The sequence below is a fragment of the Caloenas nicobarica genome, chromosome 3 (genome assembly GCF_036013445.1).
Source record: "Caloenas nicobarica isolate bCalNic1 chromosome 3, bCalNic1.hap1, whole genome shotgun sequence".
Classification (NCBI taxonomy): domain Eukaryota; kingdom Metazoa; phylum Chordata; class Aves; order Columbiformes; family Columbidae; genus Caloenas; species Caloenas nicobarica.
The window spans coordinates 111,626,983-111,645,121 of NC_088247.1; the positions used below are offsets into that span (position 1 = coordinate 111,626,983).

General features: G+C 39.6%; 1 protein-coding gene across 9 annotated transcripts in view; it reads left to right on the forward strand.

The window, feature by feature from the left end:
- The window catches only part of EHBP1 (EH domain binding protein 1), a 224,540-nt gene that overhangs the window by 199,056 nt on the left and 7,345 nt on the right, over positions 1 to 18,139 (forward strand). For all 9 annotated transcript variants that reach the window (XM_065631700.1, XM_065631699.1, XM_065631701.1 and 6 more), the window contains 2 exons: positions 16,396 to 16,495; positions 17,649 to 17,722. In XM_065631700.1, coding sequence (XP_065487772.1) covers positions 16,396 to 16,495; positions 17,649 to 17,722 — 174 coding nt within the window. The remainder of the gene's footprint in view (positions 1 to 16,395; positions 16,496 to 17,648; positions 17,723 to 18,139) is intronic.

The following is an 18,139-nucleotide window of genomic DNA, read 5'->3' on the forward strand; positions in this document are numbered from 1 at the left end:
AATAGGCTTTAATGGCTGCAGTGTGGCACTGATGTCTGCATTTACTTGCAAAATTGTTAATTAGGGCACTTTGGTAGTTCATTTGCTTTTGTATTGATGTGCTTAGTCCAACGAGAGAAATTGGGTTTGTATATGGTATTTACATGGGACAGCAGAGCCTTACCATACAGTCAAGAGTAAGGAAAATAAGGTGTAAATCAGAATTGGTTTATGATTTGTGCCAGTGTCTTTGTTATCATGCTTCCAGTTATGCAAGTCATTTTCCAGTGGCTAGTGTATTTTTGTATGTGATTAAGTTTGATGTATTTGGCTTAATTTTTTAAATCATTGTAGTAGTGGCCTTGAATAATGCTGTCACATGATTTTTTTTAAGTTATGTATGCAGAGCTTTTTAAACTAGATTAAAACAGACTGTACTGCAAAACAAGGAATTAGATATCTATGTTCGTTTACCCCCTGGAAGAAGGTGTTATCTCCTTAAATGCATACCAAAAGAATATATTCAGTTGCAATTCCTGCCTCACAGTCATCAGTGCAAGTGAAATGACAAAACTAGTCCTTAGTATATACTTTAGGTCCATCGTGCCTCTCTTACAGAACATAAACCCTTAAGGTATTGGCATTTTGTATATGGGAATGGCAAAATTGCATGAGCGTCCACCAGCATTTTTTGAGGGTGGTAATTGCAGGGATTAATCCTGGTGCTGTTTCCTAATAGACTTGCTGGATGCAAAGCTTCATATTTGAATTGGCTGCAAGAAGGCTGTATTGTGTACATTATATGATAATACATTATACCCTAGGTGCTCTTTATAAACAGAGGCAACAAGAAAAAAAAAAGGTAAAAAACCAAGTAACTGTGAATCATCACTTTTACAACAGGGATCCTGTTGTCTTACGGGAACAGGAACAGGCTAGGAGAGAAGATGACATTTTGCAGCAAATAAGCACTGATCTTAACAGCTCCTAAATGAAAAGGACTTTTTGTTCTTTATATTTATTGTAATTTCACATTTGGGCACTGTGTCTCCCAGTTGTTTCAGTGTTCGGAGCTTTGGTACACAGTTCACGATGGAGTGTTTCTTTTAAACTCCAGATGTTCCTGTAGCGAGAGCTGACATCAGCTTCATTTACTCGTATGTATTTGTAAAAGTACTTACATGAAGATCACAAATATGCGCAGCGGAGCTATCTAGTTCTGCAAGTTTAATCCAAGTCCCAGAAAGTTTCATTGTGGCCCTATGCAAATGTATTTACATAGGAATGGGTCTTGGGTCCTTTAAAGAAGGCAACAAAGTTGGAAGACTGAGGCCAACAAAATAAATGAAAGTTTCTCTAAATCCATTGGATAATAGAGGCAGTGTTAAGGCTAACCACAGTGTTGAACTAAACAGAGGGATTACTCTTGGGTTTTGCATCAGTTGTTTTCTGCCGGGTGGCCTCACTTGTCAAAAAAAAAAAAAAAAAAAAAAGTTTAACAGGCGAACATTCACATGGCACATTGAGAAAAGAAATATGCTTAATTCCATCAAAGCTCAGAAATCAGTCATTAATTTATTCTAACCTCCAATTGTTGGTCATTTGTGAAACATCTGGCCTTTCAGTCATAGGAACCTAAACATAAGTACAATGTGAGTTCTTCTGAAGATGGGAGCTGGGTGTAGTGGGGGTGCTGTGCTAGCGTGTGTATGTGAGCATGGGTGCACATACGTGTGTGTATTGCATAGGTTGCAACTGCCACTTAATTTCAGAGACTTTGAAACATATTAAAATGAATCCTTCAGTTAATTTACTCTTGAAATTAGATTATTGTTCATTTGCATCTTGGAAAAGTTCTGCCATTCAAAAGAGTCTCTTTCTTCATGGTGAGTTAACAGTTAGATATTCAGCAATCTTGCAGCTTGCTAGTCAGAAATAGTTTCTAATGAAGTTGAAATTTGAGATAGAAAATATAGAAAAGCTTTCAGGAAAGACATACCCTATTTTCCATATGGCTAGGTAATTGTTATGATATTTGTTTTAAAGCTGGACTTAGACACTCCTGACTGCCCTCTAATTTGATATGGCTGGTCCCGGCGATTCTTCTGGAGGAAACTTTCGTGGTAGAATGCAGTGAAGGAGATAAATAATTTTGCAGTTACAAGCACATTGCAAACTATAGAAAATAATTTGGTCGCCTTTACTGTCAGGCGGATAACAGTCTCCAGGTTATTTGCCTCTGCTGGGAGTTGGAACCTGAGTGAAAAGGAACTGCGTGATTAAAAGCAGATTTGAAATAAAGGTGCCACCTTGGAGCTGGCAAAATTCTGCCTTTTGTTAAGCTTAAAATAACACCTGCTATTTAATTCTCAGGGCTGGAGTGTTGGTTTTGGTTGGAAAGAGAGTATAGTTTTTCATGTATAGCTTAAACGTTGCAACATCTTCTGTGATTAAATTTCTTGTATTTCACATGGACGTAGAATGAAATTATATTTTAAATATGATGGAAAAATTTACATCTGTCAGTCCACGGTCTAGGGGATTATCTCAGAACTTTCTGTCTTCAGGCATTTACCCGCTTGTACTTTGTTTTTAAAGACCAGTGCTCCCTCTTTGGCCTAACCATTTGCTTTTCTTGATCAGCAGAAGCTGGCTGCAGCTCTAAGGCCATTTTGACCAACATAATGATGCTTTCCAAGCGCATGACAAAAAGAAAGAATTTCGAAGGTTTTTAATGAAATGGCTCTTTCTCTTAGTGTTTGTTTATCCTTTCCCCCTTGCTAAGTAAATAAATCTTTAATCCCCACTCCATTGTAAAATTTACTGTATCCAAATTTAGACCATTGTAACTCCTTTCAAGATGGGTTTTATCCTTTCATACTACAAGGATATCTGCAATTTTGGCAGCCTGACACACATATTAAAAAAAATACAATGACCAAATTAGGGGTGACTGAATGTATTTGGATTCTTAGCATTTACTTGTCCCTGCCATAGTGCAGCTGGAATTTAGTGACATGAATTTGAAGCATGTGGGAATCCGCGGGCGCTCACGTGTTGCACGGTGCCTGTGTACATGTGCACATACGCACGACCCCCCAACACAGTACGTAAAAAGTCACGTTTCAGCTTGGTTAAAGCCCTCATTTCTGAAGCACTGATGTCCAAAGTACTGGTAGGATAGTGAAGATGAGAGAAAAAAAAAAATCTCTTTAAACAGCTTGTGAAATGTAATGTTTGAAATGGTTCTTTGAGAATGTGCAGATTATGGCTTGCGTAGTGACTCTTTCCAGCTCTCTGGGAAATGAGCTGTTGACATTCTTTTGGGTCATCTTCCGAGATAGGAGGGCAACCACAAGGATTTAGCAGATAAACTCATCCAAAAAGACATTTATCCATTTCATTGCAACTTGGAAACGTTCATGTCGAATAGCAGCATTAATGTAGCCCTTTTAGCCCTTCAAAGTCAGCCTTATGTTTAAAAAAAGAAAAAAATATATATCAAATGACCAGGCTAATAACTTCTTTAGGTCTGCTAAGAGGTAATTCATTATTTACATGATTCTAGACCATAAACCCATCTTTCCGTCAAGAGGCTCTGAAGTAGAATTGGCGATCTTATATGGTGAAAGAGTCTCTTTTGAACTCTAATCAACTGGATCTGTCGCAAATTCATTTCTAGTTTATTGTAAACAGTGGAATTTAAATTAATTTCTTCTTATCTTGTCTTTTGAAGAAAACTAGCAACATTTTTAAAAGGTTTTATTTTTAAATACAGCTCAGAGTGTGTTTTATTTAGAGTTTTTTGTTCTTTTTTTGTTTGGTTTTTTTTTGGTTTTTTTAACTTTATTAACCGGGTGTCGGGCAGGATGGGTTTTGACAGCCAGACAACAATTACACATTAGCATAGGTGATTATGAAATAAATAGGAAAAAAAAAAAAAACAAAAAAAAACCAACAAAAAAAACCAACCACCACCAACACTTTTTGACTTGAACTCAAATGATACTATATAGGCTGAATGTGCAGGCAAGGTTCCCACAATGCACTGTGAAAACCTAGGCTAACAACCACCCCGCTGCGTTGAAAACCCCCAAAAAAGACAAAAGCACAATGAAATAGAAAGCTTACCACCGGTAGCTTTCAAAACGACAAACTAGGCAAACTATACATCTCCACCACTCCAATTTTGTCAGAATGCTAATGAGCTTGCTCTGATCTTTACTCGGCTTCCCGTGTTTTCTACATCTTCAAGGACCACATGGCGCTAGCAAAATAAAGACAACTAAATGAGAATTTCGAATGCTTTTTGTGTTAGGACCTGGTGCCTTTCAGTTGACGCACTCGCTGAATATTCTCAACTTAAAAGCGTACAACAGGGGGCTGGGTATGAACTTTTTAGGAGGGGGAAATTTGTACAAAAGTAAATGAGTGTGATGAGGAAAATATGAGAAAAATTTCTGATTAATTTCCACTCTATAATATCAATGACACCTTCAGCCCCTCTCATACTCCTCTAACAAGAGATGCTGATAAAAGATGAATGATTCTGTGTTGTTCACAGTGAATGTTTAGTGGTTTTTTAATAGCGGCATTCTACATAAAAGGCACCAGGAAGTACTCTGCATTAGCAGTTGAGATCACTAGTTAATAGGATGATGTCTTTTAGCTTTTGTCACAAGATTATTAGAAAGGATGGGTTTCTGTTCTCATCCCAGCATACTTTGGAGTGCTTGTTGAGTACAAGTGCTAAAATACAGGTTTCTCAGTATTGTTTCGCATGCAAAGTAAAAGCCTTTTTAATGCAATACCTTTTACTTTTTTTTTTTTTTTACCAGGTGATTTTTGTCATTGATCTCTTATCTGCCCCCTTTAGCTGTATTAATCACTTGGAGTGGTCTGCTTCTCAATGGGGGCTTGATGATGTATATGTGTATAGATTCACTATCAAAAATAAATCCCTTATATGCTCTGCACCTTCACAAACCTGATTATCAAGCTATATTTACCAGTCCGTATTATACTGTCTTGAATGGTTCTTACTGGAGTCCTCTGGTCTGCAATACAAATTTGCACTGGAGGAGGGAGGGGTGAGCTAGGAGGAGGCATCCTACTCCCTAAGCCAAGTTTTGTCTTTTAAAAACAATTGAATTCACAATTCGCTTTGGAATTCTCAGAAGCAAATGCAGATTTGTATTCACAAGTGTCAGGGCTTGGGGAGGAAAATGATGGATGTTCAGTTTTGCCTGAGAGATGAACTCCATTTAAAAATTGGTTTTGTTGCCATCTTCAAGCTCGCAAGCAGACAGTATGAAAAATACTGGTGCATGTACGTAAGAAGAAAGAAATCATCATGGTCTGTTCATATTTTCATATCTTATGTAAATCAGAAAGAATGAATTAATAACACCATAAGTTTTATAGCAGTATGCCAGCCTTGCTTTCCTACACTGTTGTTTTGCTTAGCTCAGCATGATTAGTCTCAGGTGAATTGAAAACTTACCGAACCACGAGATGGTAGAGAGTTGTCCAGCCATACTGTGAAAGACAAAGATGCACATGCTGAAGCACAGTAAGAGAAAGGACAATATAACAACGGCAGTTCTGGCAAGATAGAAAATTTAAAAGTATTGCTGAAAGCAACATCGTAAAGATGGTAAACATTTACCTTTTTACATTTAGCAAAAAAAAGGCAAGTGAAAGCGTTTAAAAAAATTCTGAATACGTGAATGATACATGTGGGACACTGGTTTGGATTTTTGCTGGTGCTAGTTTGTGAACCTTCCCTATTGGAAATACCTAACAATTAGAAGGCTAGAAGAATATTACTGATAGCAATTTGTGTTGGATAGAAGAAAAGCTTTTGACATGAGCGCAGGCATTAGTGACTTTTATTGTAACATGGTAACAGCTCACAAAATTATGCATTGGTAGTGACCACTTTTTTTTTAAGCAAAGCAATATTATAAAGCACTCAATGAGATGCTTCTCTCTCCAGTGTTCAGGAGTGTTAACCTGCTGCCAGGGTTATGGTAATGAGAGTTTTGGCAGCTACCAAAACCCTGGGTGAAAGAAGTGCAATGACATTATAATTGAATTCTCATTTACAATATGGTAACTGTGCTGCTTTGTTGCACCCAAGTGTGACTTGACTGACCAGAATCCTACTGAAGCCCACAGAGCTCTGTAGAAATGCCTGCTAGTACTGAAGCCATGCAGTGCAAAGCCATTCCTTAAAATTTGTTAATGCAAATAAACTGGCATGCTAGCAAGCTGTTTTTCTGACACGAGTCTTCAGGGTCCAGATATTTCATACACAAATTTCTGCACAAGTACGGGTTTTGTGGTTGCCAGAATCACGCATTTTATGAGTGATTGAGGCTTGTCAACCTTCTTCCAGTTTCTCTTCTGTCCTGTTACCTCCATAGTCTCTTACTGGCTAACCCTTTCCTCTCCAATCTCCGTCTCCTCCCATTAGCAGTTCCTGTGGAGCAACCTTGACTTACTTTTGGTAGAGGGTGACCATCTGGCCATACTTTTCCAAATAAGCAGCATTTCTCCAATTCACCACACCTCTTCAGTCTTAGATCTCTGCGTTGGTAGGCAGAAGTTCCCGGGAGGAGACCTTTCCAAGACCAGATGTGGGCAGTGTTCAGCCTTCCCAGGCCAAGTTCATTAAATCATTAAAGCAGCTCAGCAGGAACAATGACCAGATTTTTTTTTTTTCTCAAAGTAACACAAAATTGTCATTGGCTGGAAGGACTGAATGATGTCAGCCTCCTCTCCATGTACTTCCCTGACTTGTAGCCTCATCATTGCCTTAAAAGAACCTGTCAACAAAGTGCTTGAAGCCAGCTTGAAGAAGAGAGCCCAAGCGCAGCACTACCCGCATAGCAGGAGGCTACTCTGGGAGAGCCCTAGGCACTATGAATAGACTTGCGGGCCTTCCAAAAGTCTTGCAAGACCCAACAGACACTTGCTTCTTTTAACTGATTTCCATCTTTCTTTGTGGTATTGCAGTATAAATGCTCTTTCATGTGGTAGGCATAGTCTTTGGCTTTATGCCTGGAAGTCGGCTTTCTCTACAATCAGTGACTGCCTGGAAAGACAAGGCGAGGAGAAAGGCATGTTGGTCACCCTAGGGCTCCCGGCCCATGATGCCACTGCAGTCTGCAGAAAGCCCTGTTATTTTTTCTTCATTTTCTCCTGTTTACCACCAAAACCACCTTTTCTGTCGAAACTGGAAACTGTCGGGCCCCAGGACACCTCAACCTAGCTGAACTTGCCCAGTTAGCCCTGGGAAGCTTTGGATCCCAGAAGTACAAACTTGCCAACTCCCAGTAAGAGTAGGTGTCTTCATTAACACCAATTCAAGGTCACATTCATTGGCAACTGTCTTCTCACTTCAGGCAGTTACTTTCATTAAATTCAGCCCTGTCCATTAAAGAAGTAATTTTATACTGTCCACCCCTCCTTCCCAGCTCCAGGACCATAAGTTCTGAAGAAAGTTAAGGCAACATTTGGTAAAAATGGGATAATACACTGCCTAGTAGAGCACAATCTGATGACTTTAAAGTTAACTGGCTGCTCACTTCAGAATCTTACCCAGCTGTTGCTTGCCAAGTCAGCAGGCAACTGATTTAAGGAGTAGTTATGACCCACAGAGAAATTACTATCATTCTTGTTCAAGAAGAGACTGGACAACACCCTCAGACAGATGGTGTGAACTGTGGGGCTTTCATATGCAGGGACAGGAGTTGGACTTGATGATCCTTGTGGGTCCTTCCAGCTCAGGACATTCTATGATTCTGTGATTCATAACAAATCATTTGACTTTACTTGTCAACCTGCAAGTGGAATAATTCATCTGCCAGACCATCATCCTCTTCTTGGTAGATTTCCAAGCATCAACTACTGGTTTTTTCCGTAGCTTCAAATGTTTGAGTGTATCCATTAATCATTTCTTCTGATGCAAGCAAAAGTTTGGTGTATACTTTTCCCAAGCCCATGCTGCTTCTGAAGTTGTGCTATGTGAGAGAATTTGTGTACAAAGAATACCAGAGGGTGATAAAGGACGCGTGTTGGTTCTGCTCAGCGCTAGGATCCCTGCAGGCACTGTCCTCAAGGCAGGAAGCATCACTTTCTTACAAGAATCTCTCCAGATGTTTCAGTTGAATCTCACCTCTTGTTGTCTGAATTTTGGGCCGCAAACTATGTGTTTTCTTGGTCTGCATTGATGGTCTCACATTTAAAATGTATTGGCAATCTTTATCAAGCCCAGGCATTCTGTTCCTGTTGATTTTCTGTCATTTTCTAGTGGCCACTGTATTGACTCATCATGTAGAGAAAATCAGCAATCTTTCAGCAATTCGTCTTTCATGGAAGTTTCAGTCCTGTGATAATTTTAGGTTGCCAAGACTGCAGGCCACAAATGTTTGTCTTCCTGTGAGTCAGTCCCACGGCAGGTAGAATAAATCCTTGCACGCACTGAGATGTGGTCAGAACCCTGACCTTCTGTTTACACAGCTCTCAAAGTTGTAAATAGCCTCTGTGAATTACTATGTTTGAGAAACCAAAGAAATTACAAGTTTCCTTTTTGATATTAGGCTAATTTGATGTGTGCTTGTGATAAAGGCATTCCCTTGGCAGCGGCTCCGTTTCGTTAGGGTTACAGTACTTTTGGGGGCTGAAATAGAGTCAGACAATGCACTGCAATGTAACTCTGCCTGGCAGATTCTTGGCAGTCATTACCTACCTTTATGAGACTCCATTGTGTGGACATCAATGTCTCCTTCTCAACAGCGACAGCAAGTTAGTCGCCCTGAATTTGCCTTTCTAATGTTCCTGAGGCATTTTCCCATCCAGTTCAGACTCAGAAAATTGTGCTACGGGTTCATCTGCTCGCTAGCATTTCTGCAGTGTCATCTAAACAACAGTCCCATCCTGTTTAATCTCTTGGTGGCTATTCTTGTTCATTTTCAGTGATTTTTAATAACGAGAAGGTTCTTGTTCTGTGAAAGGAAGAAGCGTTTTAGAAGAAAGCTGGACACGGTCATCTGAAATGGGAGACTTGAAGTTCAAAATGGAGCAGCTGATCCATTCATGCTGTAGGGTGCCTAGTACGGGCTCCATTTTGACAGTCAGAGCTTTGAAGAACTATTTTAACCAAAATTCTGAGCTTTTCCACCAAACATGGTCCTCTGAAAGCAGAGGAGGATGACTTTTCAGAAAATAGGTCTCTTTAGGGATGCCTCAGTTTCACTCAGTGAAAAATTGTAAATCACTTATCATTTAAAAATGGTCACTGTAGCTTTCAGTTGTGTTGGGACGCATTTTGCGGTAAGTCTCGCATAACTCTCCTTTACAAAGACTATCTGTTGTGAATATAGGCTTTTCTGCTTAAGTATTTGTTCAGTTCTGTAACTTGCACTAAAAACAAGAGCCCTTCTGTGCATAAGCTGTTCACAGTGAGCGAGATGAGAAAACTATTAAAATCAGTGGGAAGTCCAACGTTGACTTTGAAGGGTTCGGGACCTTCCATCAGCCTTTCTTAGTGATGTGAGGTGGGTCAGCTAAAATGCCCGGCATTGTTTCTCCTCCCTTCCTGTGCTTCCTTTCAGTAAAGCTGTAATTGCCACGGTAGATCGGCCCCATGGTCTGGTCCAGAACACCGTCCCATGGACGGACAGGTATGGGTTGAACCCAGGCGGGGGCGAGAAACCCCACTGGAGCTGGTTACAGGCTAACTTGGCCCCAGGGAACATTTTATTTAACCTCTGAAAATTAAAGGTCATCTTATGTCCTAAAGCAGGAGGATCCAATTCCTACCTCCTGTGTTGGTTGGTTGGTTTGTTTGAATATTTACTGTTATAGCTTTGCCTTTCCATATTCAACTTTCAACCTGGTTTTAATTCTTGCTGAGCTCTTAGTTTCAACATTGCCTTGTGGCGATGAGTTCTACTGGTAAATGATGAGGCTTTGAGGAAAGATCATTTTTTTTATCAGTTTTAAACACACCACCTTCAATTTCAAGTTCTTATGAGACAAGATGAGACACATCCTAGAACTATTCTTTATTTGCTATTCATGTTCTCCTTCAGGTAAACAAGCCAATCTGTCCGTTCACTCCTAATACAGAAACTCGTAAAAACTCGTCCCCATAATTGGGTGAACGCAACCTTTTTTTTCAGCGGGCAAATAAAGGCGGCAGGGTATGTTTTCAAAAGACCTTCCTGTTAAATTTGTGGAAATCACTGGCGTTTGGATGGCTCTCAGTGGTCATCTAGTTTCTGTCAACTAACAAATAGCCCAGAAAGAGGAGCAGAGCAAAGTTGGCCAGTTTTTGTCGTTATTCGCCCTGCTCTAGTTCACATGCACTGGCATTCTGCTGGCCTCTTCACCCAAGTGTGTTGAGTGAAGAAAGCTTCTTCTATTCTATTTTAAAACTGTGTGTAAACATCAGCAAATGGGTGAAGAATGAGCTCTGTCTTAAGTAGGCTGTTTTTCATGTAGTTCTGTTGAGGTAAATGGGGAGACATGGCGAGGTTTCTGTGTTTAACCATGGCACACACACTATACACAGTGCAAATAAAATTTAAAAACAATTACTGCTTAAGACGGCATACAAAGTGATTTCTGTAAACGTGTTATTTCTTGCCAGATTGGATGGGCTGGTTTGGGATGCTGATAGAAACCCTTTATTATTTATCTTCTGTAGGTTGTAATTGATTTTTGCACAACAGCCAAATACATTTACATTTAAGGATTTAAAAATATATATATTAATGTATTGGCTTATCTTGACAGATTTACGATGGTATAACGCGTAGAGGAGTTACTGTGTTCATCCATTTACACTGTAAACTGATCTTGTCCCTGCATGTTGCTGCTTTTTCTTCCTTCTAAGTGGTATCCATAGCACTTTTTTCTCAGTTTTCTTAGCAGTGTACGATTTTACTATGTTAATCCATATTGGGCTCATCTAATGACTGGCTGCCCAAACAGCTTAAAAATAATGGGTCTAATGGCACATATATGTACTGGTAGCTGACTGAGCATGAGGGGTGGGTTTGGAGGTAGTATTAGCAAGAAAGGAAAAGAAAATAGAAATTGTTTTTTCAAATTGATTCAGAAGAGACATTTGTCAAGACACTTCTTATTTAAATATTTAACAAATAATTAGCTTACAGTGTCAACAAAAATCCATTTGTAAATCCTGAAGAATGTGAAGGAAAAAGTGTTTTTAAAAGACTGCCTGCAAGCTGTACAACGTTAAAATAAGCTAGTTGCTTTTATTGTTCTCAAAAATGCTCACATATAAACATGCTTTTAATTTTTGAGCATTGTAGGTGAGAATTGGCTCAAGTTGGTTTTGAATAATAGTCAATAAAATTATATTTAAATATGTGTGATGAACCACAGGAGAAAATAAAGGGTTTGGTTTTTTTTTTTCTGTCATCAAAATTCTGTTTATCATTAAAATTTGCCCCAGTAAGGGACAAAATCACCAAACTTTATGCTGCAGCCTTGATTGAATCCTGCACAGGACCTATTACAGCGCAGAATCACAACTCAGAAGTCAGTAGGAGTTTCTCGTAGCTGAGGACAGAATTTAGTGTTTTATCCTATTCCCGGCTTGGAGTTGGGCTCGTTCCTAATCATTGAGGAGGATTCTGGTAGATGTCAAGTGAAGAGAAGAATAGAGCACACATCCTTCACCACTCAAGCCAGACAATGAAATCAGAAAATGGCACAGAGAGTTGCTGTGAGAGAATTCCCCTGGATTCCTCGATGAAAAATAAACCAAGAATTTATTGATTAAAATTTAAAAAAAAAATTTTTAAAATTAAGAAGCAAAAAGGAAGAGGGGGAAGACAAAATATATTAGAGAAACCTTGCCAGAATCTTTCTCAGAACCTATCTAATAATAAAGCGTGACATTAAAAGGTGTATTGTCTTTTTACATAAAGGCATGTGTACTTACTGTTTTGTCTTAGTTTCTGGTTCTGCATTTTTCAAATCTCTTACCGAGCATTTCTCATGCATATGATGTTTGCAGCACTATGCGCTCTTATTTGAAGACCGTTTTCAGAAGTCATTATTGAACTATAGGATAAAAAGGTATAAGCATAATTACGTGTTAAAGAGAATAAGTATGTTCTGCTAGATAGTTAACCAGGTGAGGTTAAACAAGATAAGATGAATTCTGGTCTTTTTAGAAAACTGACAGTCTTCATTTTAAGCTACAATGTAAAGTGCTTTATCCTGAGATTAGGTATTGTGGCAGAGCTAAAACTGCCTTTTTCCCCTAACCGTGCCAGAATACAACCTCCTTTTCTTTTTTGCGCTAACAAGACTGCTTTACCACCACAGCCCACTCTAAGTAATTAAATCAATCCTTTGTACTTACCGTATTCTCCTCTAGTGACGGTACTAGATCTGATTATATGCTTCATGCATATTCAAAGTACGGCACTGACAGCTCTTTAATGAGCTCTTACTTAATCAGTACGAACAATGTTCATCTTGTTCTTTTTTTCCTCATACATTAGAGCTAGGAACAGTTGGGGAAAAAATGAAACATCCAGCATTCATTTGAAAAATATATTGTACTTTGAAAAGTGTCTAAGCTGGGGAAGTTGCATTCTGCCCTTTAAAAGTCTGATGGACAAATTGGATTACTAGTATTGGATTAAATAACAAATGGTTAGAGGAGAAATGAGAAAAGCTCACTGTGATCACAGGCTTTAATATTTTTTGTTACTTATAAAGCTGAAGGGGTCTTTAACCAGTTATTAAAGTCAGGATTAATTTGTAATGGTCCAACTTACTAGCTTTAAAAGGGTTTTGTTGTTGTTGTTGTTTTTTATTGAAAACAATAGTGTAATGCATGTATTAGGGAAAAAAAATTAAGATCTGTGGGCTATTTATAGTTTTTCATCGTCTTGTACTTGCTCAGATAAAGGTTTTGCGTGCACGGGATTGATTTGTTCTCAAACATGTTTTTCACTTCATTTAAATAAATCAACAGTATTTTTTTTTCCCAAGAACAACACAGATATTTTTCCAATTTTAATTTTCAAGCAATTGTAGCAAGTCAATTAAATACTTGTTTTACACTTGGAAAGTGAAAACAAAAACAACCCCACCAGCAGCAGGGTTTTACAGAGTGAAACTGCGAAATTGTGTTGAAGAAAGGCTTTTTCTGATCTTTTTTATTTAGAAATTGTAAATGTGAATCTAGCTTGCAACATCACTGCAGTAATAACACTCAGTTTTTCTTTGTTGGAAGTGTTTCACATGCTTCCGTCCACCAAGGGAAAAAAAAAATGAAGTAATGCTCTAATGGTAGTGTATTTGCTGAAAAGATTTATTTAAATTTCTTATATTTGGGAGTTCATCTTTATTTTGCTTGCCTGGAAAGAATCTGTTTCAGCTGCATGCACAAGAATTTAAAAGCTGACGGTCAACAAATAAAATATCAGCATTGACTGCTATTAATATTGCACACATGTGTCATTTCACTGATCAAAAAGGCCTTTGCCAGGGTACAATTGGCCTTTTTCCAAATTGCAAGCTTTTTCTCAGCTTTTTCTTTTTTACTCTTTCTTCTTTTGTTGCTGCCCGGGGATTTGTGCCTATCACAGCCGATATCACATGACTGGTGTCAGGGCATCACATGGGTCCAAAGCGAATACAAAAACAGATTAAAAATTCTGTAAAAACAATCAAGACTTTGTTAACTCACTTTTAAACCAGCCTATTCTATGGATATTGCGTGTGCTTCAATGTCAGTGTGGAAATATCAGAATAGGCACCTGTTCAGATCTGACTCGACAGCTCCAAGCTTTACCTACATCTTTTCTCGTTATGTGTTGCAACTAACTTTATTTAGGAGGAATGCATTAACAGAAAAAAGTTTATATCTTAAGTTTATCTTCTTACCTTGAGATTGCATAGCATGAAATTCAGGTTCAGATCCACTGTTGAGTCAAACTCCTCTGAAACATTCCTGTCTCTCATTTCTTTTTCAAGGCTTACAAAATGAAATGCAGTAAGAGCTTGTATTTAGAATGGTTTCTTTTAGCCAGAGATCCCAGACCTCCCCAAAACCAACAAATTTAGTGTCATAAATTGATTAAAATGTTGCTATAGCCACATATGTCTGGTTGTGAGAAACTTTTTTAACGAGCAGTGCGGTAAGCTCATACGTCACAGATTAAACTGATCATTTTGCAAGGGAGAAAAGCCATCTATCCCCTTTTTCTTGCCCTCTCCCTCAAATAAATTCCAGCTACTTGGTGCATTTCAATGAAAGCTTGCTAATATCGATTATCATCTACTTCTAAAAGCAGAAGCCGTTAGATGAACCAGTACAGCAACGCCTTTGATCTGTAACTTAACAGCAAAGCGTACCTATAAGTTTTAATCCTCTTTGGGGGAGTGCTGAAGTGCTAAATATTATTGTAAATGCCATGGTGTAGTATTTTCTGCACAAATCCAGAAGCAGAGGTTCATGCATTTGTCAAGCATTTCTGCTTGACAGATTTCTTCCTTTATTGCTCCATCACCCAGGAGCTGGACCCTGCTGCTTCTGCTTGGAAAAAGGCTGCACAGCCATCCCCACTTTAGGATGCTCTGCCCTCCCCATCTCGCCGCTAGCAAATTGTATACCCTAAAAGCACCCTTCCAAGGAACAGTTTCATCAACCCCGAGCTTCCCAGGTTGCTAAGTGGGTAGGGGGGCATGTCTCATGTCAGAAAGAAGAGCACACCAAATGGCGTAACTTTTTCTTACTGTGTGGGTCCACCAGCTCCACCCCAAGCCGACCTGCTTCCCTCTTCATCTCCTTCACCCCTTTCCTTGTGTGGATGCACCAAGCCCACAGGCCACAGCAGAGGGAATCAAACTGTTTGGAGAAGGCCAGTGACCTTCCCTTGCACGCAGCAGGGTCACAGCCGGGTGAGGAGGTGGCTCTCGGTGCAGATCTGGGCTTGCACACTGCCATGGCATTGGGGTATGAACGTGCGTGTGGCTGGCACATACATGCAAGCACTTCAAACACTCCCATTCAGAAAATGAAAGTGTTCTTTTAGAGCAAACCAATATTTTTTCTAGTGTCTTTCCAGCTTCTGGTGCTTCAAGTTGCTTCTCTGCAACTAGGGATCCTATAGCTGAAGTTAATAAGATAGCTTCCCTGAGTGTGCAGCACCTTGCATCAGAGATTTCAAAACCCTTTACTACAAACATCAAAGAACTAACTTTTAGCACCCTTGCAAGATTGGCGTGGGTGATTATCCCCATACTACACACAAGGTGCTTAAATGCAAAGATTGCCCACAGTCTCCTGCTGAAGCAGCGTTGAAGCTGGGAGAAGTACTCGGAAGTCCCAGCTCATGGTCCTTTGCCACTATTCCAGATTTCTTCCCAGATTAACTTCAACCATAAGAAATGTGTGAGTTTTGTAATTCAGTGAGGACTGTATAGTTTTTGCTCCTCAGCTCAACCTGAGACATGAGAATGGCAGGTCACTCAGAGGTGCAGTCTCCACAAAGGACTTTGATGAGGTTGCTCCTAGTCCCCCAGCTCAGAGAGAGTGAAATTTGGCTAAGCAACCCTGCTACCTGAAAGGACAGTCAGGAGCCTTCCGGATGCTTGTCTCCCTTTCCCCCACGTGGCTGATGGTGTGGGGATGGTAACACGGAGACCTATAGAGCCTGGCAGAGCATAGTACAGCCTGCAAGGTGGGCTATGGAGGGTCTTCATCCTGCCTGGGAGGCAACAATGGACACAGGCTGGGGACCCTCGGGCACCTGCACCCCAAAAGGATTCGTATTTACACAGATGCTTGCTTTGACTGTGGGTGAGGCCAGGAGCAGCTCTTTCCAGCTCGTGGTCTGGAAGAGCGGCCGTAAGTGCAGAGAAGCTGATCAGGTGCCTTGGCCGAGGGTTCAGGGTTGTCATCTCCCTGCAGCTCCTTTGATCCCTACCGCATCATCCTGATTGTGCTGGGTTTGGATGGGTGGGGTGGATCTTGCCCACAAGGATTGTTTTTGTGTTTGGACCAGACATCTTTTAGCAACAAGGTTTATTTCATTTGGCACATAGCAACAATATAGTTCTCGTGGAAGAATTTAAAAGACACAGTGCTTTCTGAAAGGTGTTTATTTAGGTTGCGGTATCAGCACAGTAAAGAACATGAAAACGTACGCTGAATAATGTCTGCTTTCCAAGTTTTATTTATGGAGCAAATAGGGTTGGGCTGCAGGACTTGTTAGTCATATGAAATGTTTGCCATTTGAGCGTATGCCTTGTAGTGCTCAATGATATTGGAGACCGATACTCCAAAACATGAATTGAAATATGTAGCTCAGTTTGTGAAATGCCATATAAATAGTGAAATTATTTCGATTGCAGGAAGAAACACAGAAGAAGAAGAAGCTATGATGCAGGAATGGTTCATGCTGGTTAATAAAAAGAATGCCTTAATAAGACGAATGAACCAACTTTCTCTCCTGTAAGTATGGATGGATACGTGTACTTACAAAAGGATGCTTTACTGAGATATTTACCTAGCAGACAGATGCAAAACTTTTTTGTTTTCTTCCCATTAGACTTCAAAAATGTTCCCTCAAAAGTCAGTAGCGTGGATGATTTGTGGAACACATTGAGTAACTTGTTTTTCTCATATTTCAGACTTGAAAATTAGAAGTGTGCAATGACACAAGATTAGCCAGAGCTGTGAAAAAAAAATATCCAAGAAATATTAAGCAGAGTTACACTTTCAAAGGCCAAACAATAGAATAAAATTACATTTTAGAAATGTGCAAACAGATTTGGATTGTGCCTCAGATGTGACAGGTGAGGACTATTCAGAGAGAGCAAAATGTGAGTCACTACCTGCTTCCTAGGAATCCTCAATCCCGTTGCTAGTTCAGCAGCACCGGACTGCTGAAAGGATGTTAGTGAATCAGTCACGGGGTGATGACACCACTGATACTGCAATGTAAAGACAAATAAACTTTTTGCACTAGCACTGGCAAGGAAGGGAGAAGATGCTGCTTGTTTTCAGAGGCATTCTGCCCTCAGCGCTTCTTTCCCGGCTTCTTTTGGTTTGAATATATTTCTTTCAGTAATGCCACCTAGCGTAGATGTCTGCATACTTCCCTGGGAAGAGCCTGTGCTCACGAATTTCTGACCGTGTCTGAACTTGACAGAAGATTCTACCTTCAAAATATTAAGCTTTCTAATCCTGTGTCTAATTTTTTTATTCATTAGGGCAGAATGTATATAGAATAATACTTCCAGTGTCATATTATCTTGGTGAATAGGCTGATGCTGAAATTTGTTCATTAGATCCAGAGGAATATTTTATACTTATGACATTCCACAACGGCCGCTCCAAAGATTAATCTGAAATAATTATGTCCTGTAGCACAATAGAGTTAAACTAACAGAATTAAAGCCAACATTATAGAAAATGAAAAGTCCCTGTTACTGAATACACCACCTGAGTGAGGTTTTAAGTTTGTGTATCATTTGTTTGGAGTAGCTTAAAGTTAAAGAGAAAAGTCAGTTACGAGTCCTAAAATCAATATAAGTTAAAGGTTCTTTTAAGTGTTTAATGATTTAGTAATTAACATATTGATGAACTTTTGCAACTTGCCTAGGGAAAAAGAACATGACCTAGAAAGGCGCTACGAACTGCTGAACCGGGAGCTAAGAGCAATGCTTGCTATTGAAGGTAAGAGAAATGCTGGGTACCGAGGGAAGGAAAATGCTTGCTGCCTGAAAGTACCAAACATGGAGGCTTTTCTGAAGCCTAGTTAAGAATTAATCCTGATGTTCACGTCATTTCACGTGCTAGCACACAGGAGATACACTGGGTCTGCGAGCCCATTCTTAAGTTTTATTCAGGGAAAAAAAAAAAAAGTCCAAGATACGGGACAAAGAAATGTGGTCTCCTTCGAATAAACATCGAAAAAAGTGATGGGGAGGTGAAAAATATTTGTCCGGGGTGTATTATTTTTTGTTGCGGTAATTCTCTCGGGGCTTTTCTGTGGCATCGCGTTGCTTTGGGTGCTGCAGAAAATGGAAAGGGTGACCCACCGAAGGGAGCCTTCTTCCATTTAGCGTTTCAGATCTAGTTTACGACAGTAGC